Below are 18,656 nucleotides of genomic sequence, written 5' to 3'. Positions count from 1 at the left end.
TTGATGGCAGTGTATTCTTCATTTTTTGGATTGCATTACTGTGTGTTTATGTGGTTGCCTAGATTTTGGAAGGCATTCATATGCAGTTCATTATGCAAATCGTGTCCAAGTTTCTCAGTAGTTGCAAGTTTGTGAAACTTGGTTTTGATAGCTGTTCTATTTTTCTGCATAGTTTGGGTGGTCCATTCAAGTATTGTTGAGACAGAAATTCTCTTAATTGATGTTGTTGGTCTGCATTGTTTTAATTTATTATTTGGTGATTTTTTTGGTATTTCTGTGCCAGTTCAGGTTCCAGTTCACTGTCAGTGATTTTCATGAATGGTTTGAGTGTTTATTTGCATTATCATGTCAGTCCACTTGTTAAGCAGTCTTTGATTCAAGTCACTCAGCTACACACTCAACAATTTCAGATACTTTTGCAGAGCGTAACTCAGTTCACTCAGGTTCTGACTATGGTGGCTGCATCTCAGCAAGCCAGTCCCATGTCTGCACTGAATTTTCAGGTGTTTGACAGCCGGAAAGAGGACTGGGCTGTATGCCATCAACAGTTATACACTTTATATTCATGTGGTCAGTTTTCCCAGCCTCTCATCCACAGGTTATAGACTTTCACTTATTAGTGAAAGGGTTTGATGTGTATGTATGTAGTGACAGTCTTTCTTCATTAAGTTCTTCCTCACAGTGTTCAAGTAAGCATGCCCATGTACTTTGTCCAGATTGGGCCTCCAAGAATTTTGTGTGAGGCAAGTTGGACCACTTTCAGTCAAGCTGTTTGCAGATGCAGCACTCAGTTTCTTGTTCATAAAGTTCTATAGTGGAAGTGCTTCTGCTCTTGGCCCAGCCCTTGCATGTGATGACATTGGACACAGACTTTGCCGGCCCTGTGACTGGTCTCACTGCCCTTGCTGGCGCCACTGACCCCATCATGTTTTCTTCTGGGCATTTTGTTGTGCCTTCATGGAAATTTCACCATAAGCCCTGTCCATGCCCTGACTTCCCTATCAACACCTGCAGTGGCCATTTGTCAGTCCCTGAATTGAACATGGTATGCTTTTTTTGTTGGGATCATCTTCTTGTATTGTTTAATGGTTTGATTTTTGTTTATTCACACACCTTACACTGAGCTTTTGGAAGTTATTGTGAAATGGGTATGTGATTTTTCTGTTCTTGCATATCAGATGTCAATGGTTCTGCAGCACATCCCAGCCATCTTTTTCAGTGTATATTGCATTCTTATTTAGAGGAGTTCTTTTTATGCATAGTGCTTTGGTTATGTTCAGTGTTTGTGAAATGCAAAGTTGTGTTACAATAATCAGCAACTTGTTGGTATCTTCTGAAGCACATGTCTGCACATTGGCTGATTGTTCTGGTGTTTTGTTCCAACTGATAGGACATTCTGCATTGCTTTGCAACACCTCCTCCCTTGGGTGCTGCAATTCTCTGAGATGGCTGAGCCATCTCTTTTAAAGGGGGAGGCATAAGCTGTATACAGGGCTGTGCCCTGCATATCCAGCCGCCACTCTTAATTGATATGCTTTGCAGGCCAAGTACAGTCCCTGCGTCAGCTCAGAAATTGCTTTTCAATAGAGGAGTCACTGAGATAGCTTGCTGCCAAGCCTCCTGTAGCCACTTGCTGCCAAGCCTCCTGTAGCCACCACAATGTCTGGGGCTGCAAGCCACTGATACTTGGTGTGTACATTACTGTACACAGCTCTTCAGTTGTAGACACCTGTTCATGTGTGTACATGAGACCACCCGTATAGTCTTCCATGCAGGTATACTTAGGTCACCACTTCACCCCTCAATGCCCAGTTATGCTCCGGGCTCCGACTGCCTATCAACTGGCATGAGTCTTCATTATGGACCCAAAGCTTGTTACTGCTGCTGCCCTTTACAAGGTATCATCTTGCCTTTGCTGTGAGCACCATATGATGCTGGACTTCTGTCAGCCACTTCCGAAGGCACCACTTCACAGGATCTTGGTTTGATCTGCCCAGGAGAAACCACCTCATTGGACCATCTTGTTACAACAGCTTGCTGTTCATCAGTGACTGCCCCTGAGCTCCAAGCCTCATTGGACTGTATTGTTGCTTATATTTCCTGCTCCTCATGAATTGGATGTTTGTAGACTTTGTCTTAGTGAGCACTTGCTAGGCATCATCAACGACTGACATTTCAGTTGTTATCAAGTTCTGTGGACATTGTCCTCATATGCTGTACTTTTTCTAGTTCATGTTAATAAACAAACAGTTGTTATTGCCAAGTGTGTTTCAGTGCTGTCATTAAACTATTCGGCTAGAATATATAACAACTGTCACTCAAGAATTTCTCAAAAAGGCACATTTGCACAAAATTTTCAAAATAGCTCACACGGAAAACTGGTACTGCATGACTAGTCATATTTCTCAAACTTACTAGTTTTGAAAATTCTATTGAAGGTCCTACCTTTTGAGGAAAGTAAGCTTGATGACAGATGTTGGTCTTCCAAGACATTTTATTTCAATTTTCTTCTCTGACAACTTACAGGAAAATGCTTGTGAATCGAACCACTTACAGCATTTATTGCACTCACAGTAAATTAATATCATTATGCTATTTGTGTTGGATAATACACTAAATCTAATGTGGCATGGGGGAAAAAAACAGCATATACAACTACAATTTAAAATGTACTGATATAATGCAGGAAAATTTTTGGCTATCAAGAAATTGATTTCACTCTATTTGTCCTAACGCCCTTAAAATGAGGTTACAATTACAATAGTTTTAAATTGAAACTTCCTGGCAGATCAAAACTGTGTGCCGGACTGAGACTCAAACTCAGGACCTTTGCCTTTCACGGGCAAGTGCTCTACCAACTGAGCTACCCAGACACGACTCACGTCCCACCCTCACAGCTTCACTTCTGCCAGTACCTGTGAGGATGGGGTGAGAAATTCAGAACTGAAAGATGAATCAGGCAGTCATATCAGAATCACCTTTGCTTCTTATGATGGACTGTCAGCGTAATGAGGTTAAAAAGATCTTGAGTCAACATCCATATTCCATTATTAAAGTGTAGGGTGTTAAGCTAAGAAGAAGAAGAAGAAGAAGAAAAAGGAAAATTATTAGGGCCCTCCCCTTGACATGTAAGCCAAAAATATTAATTAAACATTGATTTTATTATGAGAGCAAAATTTACATGACTGTTTGGCTAAACATGATGTTTTCTAAATAAGCACATAAAAATATGCTCATAATACTGTTTCAGTATTACAGCAGTATTAAAACATGCTTAAGACACAACATTTAAACCACTACCTCTCATTCTTAGCAGTTCCACATATTAAGCTTTTTTAAAATGACTATCTCGTCTTACAGCTTGTGGTATAAAATATTTCAGTAAAATTGTGCGAGGGGGTACACAAAAATTGGAATTATTTTTTAAAAGCTATATGTTTTCAAATTGTTTACAAAACAACCTTATCCCCTTAAAAATACTATCCATTGGAACTAATACATTTCTCCCACCGCCAGTGCTTCTACTGTTCGAAACATTTTTTGTAGTCATCTTTAAAAATGGCTGACAGCTCCTCCAACATGGAATGTAACGCTATTATGAAAAGGAAAATTGCTACTCACCAAATAGCGGAGATGCTGTGTCACAGATGGGCACAACAAAAAGCTATATATTTGGTATATTGTAACAGTCTTTTTGTCGAGCCTATCTGTGAGTCAGCACTTCCACTATACGGGAAGTAGCAACTTTCCTTTTCATAATATTGTGACAGCTCCTACATCACTTTTCTCTTGAATTCTTAAATGTTGTTAAATCAGTGTCCTTTCCATCTTTTCATGTGTGGAAATAAGAAAAAGTCAAATAGCGCCAGATGAAGTGAGTGAGTTGTACAGGGCAGTGGAACCATGCCATTTTTAGCAAAAAAACTGTGTAACAGAGATAGCTGTGTGTGTTGGTGCATTGTTGTGGTGGAAGATCCAGTCTCCTGTCTGTCACAAATAAGGTCTTGTTTGACAAATGTTGTTGCGCAATCTTCTTAAAACTTCCAAATCATAGGTTTGAATGATGGCTTGACCTGGCAGAACAAATTCTGAATGAACTACACCCTTGGCATCAGAAAAGCAAATCAGCATTGTTTTGATGTTTGATTTGACTTGATGGTAATGTCTTCCATTGGCTTGCCTATTGCTTTGTTTCTGGGTATAACCATAGCACCATGACTCATCACCAGTAATGACCTTTGACAGAACATCTGGATCAGCTTCAAGCTGTTGCTTCAAAGCACAACTTGTTTCAACTCAACATTACTTTTGATTGTCAGTCAGAATCCGAGGAATAAACTTGGCAGTGACCTTTTTCATTCCCAAATCTTCCATTAAAATGCACTGAACCAAACCCCAAGATAACCCACTAATCTCTGACAGTTGATCAATTGTCTGTTGACAGTCTGTGAGCACAAGCTCTTGAATTTTTCTAATATTTTCGTTGATTCAGGCAGTTGACAGATGTCCAGAATGAGGATTGTCATCAATCGATATGTCATCATTTTTAAATCGAGCAAACCACTTGTACATTTGAGTTGCTCCCATACTGTCATCTTGGTAAGCTGATTTTCATATTAAAACAGTTTCAGTAGCATTTTTACTGAGTAGATAACAAAATTTCACAGCTGCACGTTGTTCACTTAAACTTACCATCATAGCAAACAAAACAAGAACAAAACAGCACTAGCAAAAACAATCACTGCAGATGAACAGAACAAGCCAGGGTGACAACACAAGCGTTACTGAACTGACAATGAGTTGCATTATATGTGCCTAGCAGCAGAAATGCGTGCTACACAAGCTCCAAGACTGTGTTGTAAACAACATGCTTTAATGTTAAATAGTTCAATGAAAATAAAATACAACTTCAGCAGATTTCTTATAAACATTATATTTATTCATAACATTTTGCTCTCATGTCCAAAATGATATGACACAATAGATTCAATAAAACAGAAAACTACTCATACATACCCTGTTACATGTTCATCAGTGGTGACAACATATAACAGTTACTGTGTTCCTAAGGATAACAAGATGAATTTGTTAAGATGCACCTATTATGTTTCTCTCAATCAGCTATCCTAAGTAACTTTTCCATTGTATCTTTGGCAGAAGGATCCAAAAGTTCCAGAATAGTAAGATCTTATTATCATTTCCCTATGTCAATTTCAGTGCCATCGTTTGTGATACCTCATTATAAAGCTTTAGATAAAATTATTTTTAATATAATAACTTAATTTGCTGAAGTTTCAATGCATCAAATATATATAAATTGAGTAGTTGATATAATCAGTAGTTAACAGTTTTAAAAATTTAAACATTTATATTGCTAGAACATACAGCATTTCCTGATTTATCAAAACACTCATAGTTTTGTAATGTAATGTTATAATTAACATTTTCACAGGTTTATGTTTCTCACCTCGCCTGGAAATGTGTCAGGGTGTTTTGCCTTATGACTTAACAACCCTTCCTTTGGTGCCTGGTATAAATCAGGTAGCAGACCTTGATGCAGCTCTGCCATACTTTGAAATGATATTGGAATCAGGTTGCAGTGACAGGGGACGTCAGTTCATTTGTTCACTGCTTGAACCTGCATGTCAACCAATGGGAAACAATGTTTTGCTTCCTTGTCGTAAAGCCTGTAGAGGTATGTTCACTTTACATGATCAGTATACATATATCACATTAATACACCAAGGCATCTTATTATTCATCACAATGTTAAGCATATTTTACGATTAACAAATATACCTTTAAAAAAAAAAAAAAAAGTAGAACTATTCTCATTATTCTTGGAGTAAAAAAGTTCCAAAACTCTAATCTCAGCCTTTTAGTTCTCATCTGAAGAATGTTTTTGGCTTACAGAGAAAGTACAAAACACAAAGAGAAGGCTGAAGAAATCTTAACTTTATTTAATCATGCTGACTTATTGTATTTTCAGGGTGATTTATACTAGTAGTGTGTCATAGCAATTTATTATGCAAGTGTATATGGACTATTCTTTGTGTAATTTTGAGCACTTTTGTCTGTAAAAAAGAGAACTTTTGATAAACAGATCTAAACTATGAAAATCCAGCAGCCAGCTAACAATACAGTTCACAGTTTCCGAATTCTAAATAATATTTTATTTTTTATCTGTTGTCTTCCTCCTCTATTTTGTTTTACATGAAGAGCACGAGAGAATTACCTGAGAATTACCTGTTGTAGGTCAACAATAACAATAAAATTTATGGGTGTGAAGCTGTTAAATAAGGTTTAACATTCAAACAACCCAAAACCTATTAATGACACAAATTGCTTTCATTACATCTGCCCTAATATACATGTCAGTAACCAGCTACAACATTACAAGTACTATTAATTACAGTATGTCCTGTGCAAAACATTTTCACACTTTTAGTGACTCTCTCAATCATGCTTCTCTGAACTCTTCAGACATAACTGAATCTATGAGACATGAGTTGCAGGAACATGTGCTATCATCTCCTCCATGTTCATAGGTAAGTGTCCTTATAAGAACACTCAGATGATTTAGTTTAGGTGAAGGCAAAGTTTTTAAAATTAGCCCTCCAAAGTTGAGTACTTTCCCAGGAAAGGCTTAGCTTAAAAAAAAAAAAAAATTGTTTATTCCTTCCAAAGCATGTGGGTACCTCATATAATCTCTGAAACAACACATGAGAAATCTTCTAGAATATCAGGCAAATTGTTTGTGAGAAATAAATAATACCTCTGTGTAGTTAACCAGTCCATCAACAAGTACTCACTTCATCAGTTTCTCATCTTCCTCATAGTGCAGAGAACCTCCGTCTCTTCCTCCTTGCTCTCTTACTGACATCCCTTCACTGCAATGCTTCTTCTATCCCTTTGTCCTTTTAACCTTGACTGCCAATGTTTCAATACTTGCTGTAAATGTCCAAACTGCTCCAGCTGTTGCTACTAGGTAACCTTCTCCATCAGCTTTGTATTTAAATTTTTGGGATGGCTGTTTTTTTATCCTGTTCCTTCAATTCTTGTTTCGTATTTTGTTAAGGCATCTCATCTTTGGTACTTGGATCTGACTTTTGTTTTGCTTATTCACTATGTAATACCAACAGCAATAGATCAATGTCAGGTTATAGACACATCCGTATAAAACCATCTTTGTCTCTTTGGATATTTATCTGTTGCTGAGAATGAGTTCCAGCTGACTATGTTAAAAAGGCAGCCTAGTGCTCCATCTCTTTCTCTAATTTCATCTTCCCATCTGCACAGACAACAGAGACCAAGTACTTAAATCCACAAACTTATTTCATTCAACTGTTATGTTTCTTTCCTTTAAAATCAGAGTTTTGTTTTTGTCAAATATATGCCTTTGCTCCTTTCTTCTTTAACATTTTCATCCAGACACTGATGTTGTGTTGAAGTTTTGTTGACCAGAAGGTCCTGTCACCAGATCACTTGCAAAAGCCAAATGGTTGATGAAAACCAGTTTCATCTGGTAATTTCTAAAGGTCACTTTTTAACTTTGGCTCTACAAACCTTCATCATCCACTCAAGATATCTTACAAAACACTGATACCAATGTGAAATGTCATTATATTGGTCAGATTTGGTGCATGGTGTAAAGCCTTTGCAATGAATACCAGCAAAATATATGACCCAGCCAACAGAATAAATTTGCAATTGCTGAGCGTTGTCATAGCATGGTGCACCACATATTGTAAGCGAAGGTAAAGTCTGCATTGTTAGGTTCTTGCCCCTGGAATTGCATTATGAAGGAAGTGAAATATATTATAGAATGGACAAACTCAGTAGTACGGATTCTGAATTCCAAGTCGACACAGCCTGGTACACTGCACTTCCTACTGTTTGACTGCAATGAGAATGATGTATGAGCCTGCAAGGTGTAGCCTTCTACATGGGTGTACGACAGTTGAGCAGAAGTGCATAGATGTGGCTGTGTAGTGCCCTGCAGCACTAATGAGACATCATACAATTAAGTCATTTATTTCCAAGAGTCTTACAATCATTCTGTCTTCTTCCCAGTGTGGCCTAACAATGGCCGTGCTGAGCTCCCATTGCACAGGGTGTATGGTAGCGTGTCAGTGCCAGGTGAGGAATCTGCTGGCACAGTCCTAGCATTATCTGAAGCCAGAGCCATGGCTCCTTCATAGGGCAGTACAACAGTGCAGTTGCAGCAGCCCAGCATGGCTGCAGATGACTGTTGAGGCCTCAGTGTTCTTGTCGAGTGAAGCTGCACTGAGGGTTGGCCTCAGAAATCTGTGTGCTTATGTTTTAGATTGTCAGGGTGGCATGTAGGCAGAAGACTCAACAGCAACATGAAGGACCGCACCTGTGGCGGTCCCAGATACTACTGGTAAAGAAGTACTTGTATTGCTCAGGAGTTGCAGCACTGGCACCCTTTTCCCAAGATGAACAGCTCCTTTTGTGGCCACAAGTATGATTAGCAGGAATACAGCTTGAAGAGCAGAGCAGCACACAGCATAGCAGGTCATCCTGCAGCTAGCAGAGCTGGCCTTCCATTGGTATCAGTGATGCAGATGGAGTGACCAGACCCTGAGAATCGGTGGAAGGAGGACAGGATTTCATAGCATTCAATGGCCTCATTCCCCCATATCAGTGACCAAATGTTCTCTTGTATTCTGAGCCTGTCACTGTTCTTGGCTAGACTAATATTTAATTTCAGAGCATTCCTTTATGCAAAGTTTACTGCCTGAAAAGCATTTTTGTGTCATCCCTAGGTGAAGTTGCTACACTTAGACACATTACTGAAGAATCTTACACCTGCACTGCACTGCACTGTTGTCTAAGTGCTGAATCATGTGTTCCTGACATTCTGTCTTGCACAGTCTGAGGCAGTGAGCACCCTGCTTGTTTGTACTGCAGGTTTTCTGAGTGTTAACATAGCGTATACCATTGTTGCATAGTTGACAGGTGTCCACTTGGCATTATCCCAGTCATAGAATGAAGGCTTTCACAGCTGGATGACATAGCTGTTGGTAAACCTTTCGGGATGTGAGTATATATACGTTGCTCTCGGACATCCGACCAGTAAGTCAGCAAGACTCAGTGGAGGAGCATCTCTGAGGATGTCCAGCGCAGTCCTGGATGAAACATCAGGAACAGATGAGTTTCTTGGACCACAACCCTACATCCCAAAAGGTTTACCAGCAGCTATTATCCCAGTCAGTTCCCACAAAATCTTATATTTGTACTTAATTATGTGCTCCATAAAAACAGTAAGAATTTACAAAAGGTCCACATAGCGTCTATTTTTGGTTCTGCTCCCAGTCACAGTGACACTTGACAGTAAGCACTGGGCTTCCTACACACACTGAAGCCTACATCTTGGTTTGCAGTAGGGCTTTTTTGACACATTAACATCATCTATCTTGTAGCAATAACATTGTGCATCCTTGATCCGTGAAAGCAATCTCCCAAAGAACACCACCTCAGTATATATACTAGCACTGACTACTTACCAGTAATCACCCGGAGCGATCACATTAAAATGTAGGGCAGTTGGCTCAGTGAAATACTGTGGGGTTTATACAAATAACCTAGCACAGACTAGGATACCACGAATGCAGCAAATCCACTGGGAATGCCTGAATTGTCAAAGTATTATACTCTTGTGTTTGTATCTGCATCCCACAATAAAATATATGTGAATGTCTGCACCTGCATAATAAGTTATGTATGGTAAAAACAATTTGACATTTTAAGCTTTCCTGCTCGATCAACTGTTTGTATCACTTGCTCATGTTGAGCTGCATGCAATCATTACAAAACACAGTATTTCAGTAGTATACCTTGGCGTCATCTTCAGGTGAAGCCTGTAGAAGATCATCTTCGCTACATCATGCCTGCTTTATACTCTTCTTGCTCCCCACCCCTTACCCCATTACCCACCGAGATGCCACGATGACTGGAGTAGTGGAGGGAAATGATCACTGAATGCTGGGTGTAGACTCTAGTTTGGCAAGGTATGTTGTCAAAATATTGCACTTTGTAAATGACTGCATGTGGTTGGAGACTTGGGAGCAATAAAAACAAATTGCAGTCTGAGAACCAGTAAAAAATTGTAGTGTATACTGCCATATACACTGCCACCTTTCATTATCAGAGTTAAAAAAGAAAAAAAAAGCTTGTTAAGCTTATTGAGATAATTTTGCTTCACAAAATCCCAATAAGTAGAAGAACCTCCATGGATGTGAAATGAGCCAAGGTGTACATTAATATAAGCCAAAGAAATCATAGAAACTATATGTGTACCGTGTATTAGCAATAAATTATCACTATACTGCTTAATGCTATTCTTGCTTTTGCCATCTAAATTTAACTGAGTAAATCAGTAAGAAAGCTGCTATTTTGAAAAAAGCTGCTGCTTCCTCAGTTTTACTATTTAACTGCTATTAGCAGCTTAATATTCACATGATTACAATGGTGTTTTCCAAAGAAAATGTAAAAAATATTTTCTCTGGAAAATACTATTGTAAACTGTAAATACTGAGTACTATTTACAGTAGGTGGAAATATTTCTCTACTGGGGACAATGAATGTCCCAATAACAGAACATCAACATGTCTACATTGTATCATGATTCAGAAAGTATTGTTGTTTTTGACTCGTCCACAGATATTCCCCTGCTCTCTGGACAGAGATGCACGTAATTATTGATATCCCAGCAAGCACATTTTTACTTGTCATACAAGTTTACAACAAACACTGCTATTTGCCATGTAGCTCAGAGGACCCTTCAGTCCCTGATTCTAGATATTCAGATAATTTATAGAAAGAGTGGTTAGTCATAAGATTTTTATTTTCTTTTGAATTTTCAGGGATTTCCAATTTAAAAATAATAAAGAGTACCATAACTGTATTAGGAACTGAGTGTAAGAATTCAAAAGCCCTTTAAAAGGCTTCCACAAGATGTACGGTCATCTACTTTACACATTTTACTACTCGCTTATGCTGAAAAAACATTTTATTTATGTTAAGTGGTATGCCCCAAAGGATAATTCCATAAAACAGGGAGTCAAAATATACAAAATAAGTGACCTCTCTTGGGCTTCTGCTCAGCAAGTGAAAACTTAAAAAATACGAAAACTTGCCATTCAAGATAAAGATCTGGCAAAAGATTTCTCATGTTGCAGTCCAGCCAGTTATCTTAAGCATAAAAGACATTCTGAAAGACTGGTTAGGACAATTGCAATGATCCTTTAAGAAATTTGAAGCACTCTCTCAAAAGCCTGTAGTTCGTAGCAACTACTTCGAGTGTCAGGAATTTCTTACAGGACAGTTGTGTGAATTCTTTCTGTGACCATGAAACATTCAGAATCAGAATCAGAATTTTGAATACTAAATTAAGTCATAGATTTAATGTACAGGGGACTCGTCAACACTGCAATTATAATTCATTTGCATTACAGAAATAATACATAACAAGAGCATTAACATAAAGAATGTAATTATTAAAGTTGTTTATTTGACATAAAACTGCTACGCTTAATTAACAACCATTTGCTTTCTTGCCCATATCATCATTCTGCATCCTTTCCAAGGAATAATAGCATTTATGTACTAACAACTTTCATAGTTTTTGATCCAGTTGCCCTAGCTCCATGCTGTGGATCTATCTGTCTATCTTTCTTTCTTGTGGGACATACGAAATTCCTTTTGTTCCTAGTGCTGTGTTGATGTTTAAAGTCATTGTCCATCAATGACTTAGGGTTACTGTATACAAAAACAATCTGTTCATAAATGTAAAAACGGGGGGCATTAATATTTTAACAGTGGGCAACAGGATTCTTTTGGTTTTTCATTACACATATTGTATTTCTAACAGCTGGTTATTGTAATTTTAATATTCTAATCATTTTACTTGTGTTAACCCAAAAATAATACCATACTTTATACCTGACTCAAAATAGCTGTGGTAAGCTATTTTTCTTGTTCCAAGCTAGCTGAATGTGACAGAGTCTTCATTGAAAAGGTCAGTCTGTTTAATTTATTTGCAAAGCACTTTATATGTGAAGACCATGAAAAATTTTGGTTCATATGCATTCCTAAAAACCTAACACAGCATGCCTCTTTCAGTTCTTGGTTTCTAAGATTATGTGGGTTTCATTTACCATAGAATTTTTAGTTTTGAACTGCAGTAAATCTTTTTTTCCAGTACTCAGTTTAAATACTTTTAATAGGAACCAGTTTTTTGAACTAAAAGTAGATTTGTTACAGTTCATGGACCACAGCTCAGCTATGACACCTGAGGATGGGCTTATAACAGTCCAAAACCGGTCATGTGAATATAAAGTAATTTACAACTGAGGTGGCATTTTCAACCTCTGCTGTAATGAAATATGATGAGTGGAAAATAAAAAATGGTTTCAGAAAATAAAATTATGCATTTTATAGAGACACATTTTTTCTCTATCAAACAGAGAGAAAAATTTGTAAATGGCCAACATGTAGCCATATTTACAAATGAATGTGTACTGTGAATGTAAAATGATGCATTCCACTCATTATGATTAATTGTACAAATTCCCAGTGGGGCATGAAACTACAGGGTTATTACAAATGATTGAAGCGATTTCACAGCTCTACAATAACTTTATTATTTGAGATATTTTCACAATGCTTTGCACACACATACAAAAACTCAAAAAGTTTTTTTAGGCATTCACAAATGTTCGATATGTGCCCCTTTAGTGATTCGGCAGACATCAAGCCGATAATCAAGTTCCTCCCACACTCGGCGCAGCATGTCCCCATCAATGAGTTCGAAAGCATCGTTGATGTGAGCTCGCAGTTCTGGCACGTTTCTTGGTAGAGGAGGTTTAAACACTGAATCTTTCACATAACCCCATAGAAGGAAATCGCATGGGGTTAAGTCGGGAGAGCATGGAGGCCATGACATGAATTGTTGATCATGATCTCCACCACGACCGATCCATCGGTTTTCCAATCTCCTGTTTAAGAAATGATTCTGCTTTAGCCTTTTCCATAAGATTTTCCAAACCATCGGCTGTGGTACGTTTAGCTCCCTGCTTGCTTTATTCGTCGACTTCTGCGGCTACGCGTGAAACTTGCCCGCACGCGTTCAACCGTTTCTTCGCTCACTGCAGGCCGACCCATTGATTTCCCCTTACAGAGACATCCAGAAGCTTTAAACTGTGCGTACCATCGCCGAATGGAGTTAGCAGTTGGTGGATCTTTGTTGAGCTTCGTCCTGAAGTGTCATTGCACTGTTATGACTGACTGATGTGAGTGCATTTCAAGCACGACATACGCTTTCTCAGCTCCTGTCGCCATTTTGTCTCACTGCGCTCTCGAGCGCTCTGGCGGCAGAAACCTGAAGTGCGGCTTCAGCCGAACAAAACTTTATGAGTGTTTCTACATATCTGTAGTGTGTCGTGACCATATGTCAATGAATGGAGCTACAGTGAATTTATGAAATCGCTTCAATCATTTGTAATAGCCCTGTAACACATTAACTCACACTGACCATACGCACAGATATCTTCTCTACTGCTGTCACATCTTGAGAACTACCGGACAGCAACAACAAAAGAGATACTTCAGTTCGAGATAACTTCAATAAAGATCAAAAGTTCAATAAATAAATTACAATATCCACAAAAACGTTATGTAGGTACCTGCTGTTTAATGTTTACACTTTTTGATGTGTGTAGCAGTCTCTCTTTATGATTTATTTAAATTTATATGATTTATTTACATTTATACTTCACTGCCACCCATGAACCATGGACCTTGCCATTGGTGGGGAGGCTTGCGTTCCTCAACGATACAGATAGCTGTACTGTAGGTGCAACCACAACGGAGGTGTATCTGTTGAGAGGCCAGACAAACATGTGGTTCCTGAAGAGGGGTAGCATCCTTTTCAGTAGTTGCAGGGGCAAAAGTCTGGATGATTGACTGATCTGGCCCTGTAACACTAACCAAAACAGCCTTGCTGTTGTGGTACTGCGAACGGCTGAAAGCAGGGGGAAACTACAGCTGTAATTTTTCTCGAGGGCATGTCTTTACTGTATGATTAAATGAAGATGGCGTCCTCTTGGGTAAAATATTCCAGAGTTAAAATAGTCCCCCATTTGGATCTCCGGGTGGGGACTACTCAAGAGGATGTCATTATCAGGAGAAAGAAAACTGGCGTTCTACGGATCGGAGAGTGGAATGTCAGACCCCTTAATCGGGCAGGTAGGTTAGAAACTTTAAAAAGGGAGATGGATAGGTTAAAGTTAGATATAGTGGGAATTAGTGAAGTTTGGTGGCAGGAGGAACAAGACTTTTGGTCAGGTGAATACAGGGTTATAAAAACAAAATCAAATAGGGTAATGAACGAGTAGGTTTAATAATGTATTAAAAAATAGTAGTGCAGGTAAGCTACTACAAACAGCATAGTGAACGCATTATTGTAGCCAAGATAGATATGAAGCCCACGCCTTCTACAGTAGTACAAGTTTATATGACAGCTAGCTTTGCAGATGATGAAGAAATTGATGAAATGTTGTTGTGGTCTTCAGTCCTGAGACTGGTTTCATGCAGCTCTCCATGCTACTCTGTCCTGTGCAAGCTTCTTCATCTCCCAATACCTACTGCAACCTACATCCTTCTGAATCTGCTTTGTGTATTCATCTCTTAGTCTCCCTCTACGATTTTTACCCTCCACACAGCCCTCCAATACTAAATTCGCGATCCCTTGATGCCTCAGAACATGATCCCTTCTTCTAGTCAAGTTGTGCCACAAACTTCTGTTCTCCCCAATCCTCTTCAACACCTCCTCATTAGTTATGTGATCTACCCATCTAATCTTCAGCATTCTTCTGTAGCACCACATTTCAGAAGCTTTTATTCTCTTCTTGTCTAAACTATTTATCGTCCATGTTTCACTTCCATACATAGCTACACTCCATACAAATACTTTCAGAAATGACTTCCGGACACTTAAATCTGTACTCAATGTTAACAAATTTCTCTTCTTCAGAAACGCTTTCCTTGCCATTCCCAGTCTACATTTTATATCCTCTCTACTTTGACCATCATCAGTTATTTTGCTCCCCAAATAGCAAAACTCCTTTACTACTTTAAGTGTCTCATTTCCTAATCTAATACCCTCAGCATCACCCAAATTAATTCGACTACATTCCATTATCCTCATTCTGCTTTTGTTGATGTTCATCTTATATCCTCCTTTCAAGACACTATCCATTCCATTCATCTGCTCTTCCAAGTCCTTTGCTGTCTCTGACAGAATTACAATGACATTGACGAACCTCAAAGTTTTTATTTCTTCTCCATGGATTTTAATACCTACTCCAAATTTTTCTTTTGTTTTCTTCACTGCTTGCTCAATATACAGATTGAATAACATCGGGGAGAGGCTACAACCCTGTCTCACTCCCTTCCCAACCACTGTTTCTCTTTCATGCCCCTCAACTCTTATAACTATCATTTGGTTTCTATACAAATTGTAAATAGCCTTTTGCTCTCTATATTTTACCCCTGCCACCTTCAGAATTTGAAAGAGAGTATTCCAGTCAACATTATCAAAAGCTTTCTCTAAGTCTACAAATGCTAGAAATGTAGGTTTGCCTTTCCTTAATCTTTCTTCTAAGATGCCATAGGGTCATAATTGCCTCACATGTTCCAATATTTCTACGGAATCCAAACTGATCTTCCCCTAGGTTGGCTTCTACCAGTTTTTCCACTCATCTGTAAAGAATCTGCATTAGTATTTTGCAGCCGTGACTTATTAAACTGATAGTTTGGTAATTTTCACATCTGTCAATACCTGCTTTCTTTGGGATTGGAATTATTATATTCTTCTTGAAGTCTTAATGAATTTCACCTGTCTCATACATCTTGTTCACCAGATGGTAGAGTTTTGTCAGGACTGGCTCTCCCAAGGCAGTCAGTAGTTCTAATGGAATGTTGTCTACTCCCGGGGCCTTGTTTCCACTCAGGTCTTTCAGTGCTCTGTCAAACTCTTCATGCAGTAACATATCTCCCATTTCATCTTCATCTACATCCTCTTCCATTTCCATAATATTGTCCTCAAGTACATCGCCCTTGTATAGACCCTCTATATACTCCTTCCACCTTTCTGCTTTCCCTTCTTTGCTTAGAACTGGGTTTCCATCTGAGCTCTTAATATTCATACAAGTGGTTCTCTTTTCTCCAAAGGTCTCTTTAATTTTCCTTTAGGCAGTATCTATCTTACCCCTAGTGAGATAAGCCTCTACATCCTTACATTTATCCTCTAGCCATCCCTGCTTAGCCATTTTGCAATTCCTGTCGATCTCATTTTTGAGACGCTTGTATTCCTTTTTGCCTGCTTCATTTACTGCATTTTTATATTTTATCCTTTCATCAATTAAATTCAATATTTCTTCTGTTACCCAAGGATTTCTACTAGCCCTCGTCTTTTTACCTACTTGATCCTCTGCTGCCTTCACTACTTCATCCCTCAAAGCTATCCATTCTTCTTCTACTGTATTTCTTTCCCCCATTCCTGCCATTTGTTCCCTTATGCTCTCCCTGAAACTCTGTACAACCTCTGGTTTAGTAACTTTATCCAGGTCCCATTTCCTTAAATTCCCACCTTTTTGCAGTTTCTTCAGTTTTAATCTACAGTTCATAACCAATAGATTGTGGTCAGAGTCCACACCTGCCGATGGAAATGTCTTACAGATTAAAATCTGGCTCCTAAATCTCTGTCTCACCATTATATAATACACTCCTGGAAATGGAAAAAAGAACACATTGACACCGGTGTGTCAGACCCACCATACTTGCTCCGGACACTGCGAGAGGGCTGTACAAGCAATGATCACACGCACGGCACAGCGGACACACCAGGAACAGCGGTGTTGGCCGTCGAATGGCGCTAGCTGCGCAGCATTTGTGCACCGCCGCCGTCAGTGTCAGCCAGTTTGCCGTGGCATACGGAGCTCCATCGCAGTCTTTAACACTGGTAGCATGCCGCGACAGCGTGGACGGAACCGTATGTGCAGTTGACGGACTTTGAGCAAGGGCATATAGTGGGCATGCGGGAGGCCGGGTGGACGTACCGCCGAATTGCTCAACACGTGGGGCGTGAGGTCTCCACAGTACATCGATGTTGCCGCCAGTGGTCGGCGGAAGGTGCACTTGCCCGTCGACCTGGGACCGGACCGCAGCGACGCACGGATGCACGCCAAGACCGTAGGATCCTACGCAGTGCCGTAGGGGACCGCACCGCCACTTCCCAGCAAATTAGGGACACTGTTGCTCCTGGGGTATCGGCGAGGACCATTCGCAACCGTCTCCATGAAGCTGGGCTACGGTCCCGCACACCGTTAGGCCGTCTTCCGCTCACGCCCCAACATCGTGCAGCCCGCCTCCAGTGGTGTCGCGACAGGCGTGAATGGAGGGACGAATGGAGACGTGTCGTCTTCAGCGATGAGAGTCGCTTCTGCCTTGGTGCCAATGATGGTCGTATGCGTGTTTGGCGCCGTGCAGGTGAGCGCCACAATCAGGACTGCATACGACCGAGGCACACAGGGCCAACACCCGGCATCATGGTGTGGGGAGCGATCTCCTACACTGGCCGTACACCACTGGTGATTGTCGAGGGGACACTGAATAGTGCACGGTACATCCAAACCGTCATCGAACCCATCGTTCTACCATTCCTAGACCGGCAAGGGAACTTGCTGTTCCAACAGGACAATGCACGTCCGCATGTATCCCGTGCCACCCAACGTGCTCTAGAAGGTGTAAGTCAACTACCCTGGCCAGCAAGATCTCCGGATCTGTCCCCCATTGAGCATGTTTGGGACTGGATGAAGCGTCGTCTCACGCGGTCTGCACGTCCAGCACGAACGCTGGTCCAACTGAGGCACCAGGTGGAAATGGCATGGCAAGCCGTTCCACAGGACTACATCCAGCATCTCTACGATCGTCTCCATGGGAGAATAGCAGCCTGCATTGCTGCGAAAGGTGGATATACACTGTACTAGTGCCGACATTGTGCATGCTCTGTTGCCTGTGTCTATGTGCCTGTGGTTCTGTCAGTGTGATCATGTGATGTATCTGACCCCAGGAATGTGTCAACTAAGTTTCCCCTTCCTGGGACAATGAATTCACGGTGTTCTTATTTCAATTTCCAGGAGTGTGTATCTGAAACCTTCTACTATCTCTAGGGTTCTTCCATGTATACAACCTTCTTTTATGATTCTTGAACCAAGTGTTAGCTACAATTAAGTTGTGCTCTGTGCAAAATTCTACCAGGCGGCTTCCTCTTTCATTTCTTATCCCCAATCCATATTCACCTACTACATTTCCTTCTCTTCTTTTTCCTACTACCGAATTCCAGTCATCCATGACTATTAAATTTTCGTCTCCCTTCACTATCTGAATAATTTCTTTTATTTCGTCATACATTTCTTCAATTTCTTCATCATCTGCAGAGCTAGTTGGCATATAAACTTGTACTACTCTAGTAGGTGTGGGCTTCATGTCTATAATGTTACTTTAAATCCGTCTTGATTGCAAATTTTTTTTTTTTTTATTATTCATATGACCGGTTTCGGTTCATTCAG

The 18,656-nt window shown here is 39.9% G+C and overlaps 1 protein-coding gene across 2 annotated transcripts in view; it reads left to right on the top strand.

Moving 5' to 3' along the window:
• LOC124789845 overlaps positions 1 to 18,656 on the top strand; it is a 615,167-nt gene that overhangs the window by 573,549 nt on the left and 22,962 nt on the right. For both annotated transcript variants that reach the window (XM_047257355.1, XM_047257364.1), the window contains exon 5: positions 5,453 to 5,695. In XM_047257355.1, the coding sequence (XP_047113311.1) occupies positions 5,453 to 5,695 (243 nt within the window). The remainder of the gene's footprint in view (positions 1 to 5,452; positions 5,696 to 18,656) is intronic.

This window comes from Schistocerca piceifrons, chromosome 1 (genome assembly GCF_021461385.2).
Source record: "Schistocerca piceifrons isolate TAMUIC-IGC-003096 chromosome 1, iqSchPice1.1, whole genome shotgun sequence".
NCBI lineage: Eukaryota > Metazoa > Arthropoda > Insecta > Orthoptera > Acrididae > Schistocerca > Schistocerca piceifrons.
This window is presented reverse-complemented; position numbering and strand designations above follow the sequence as displayed.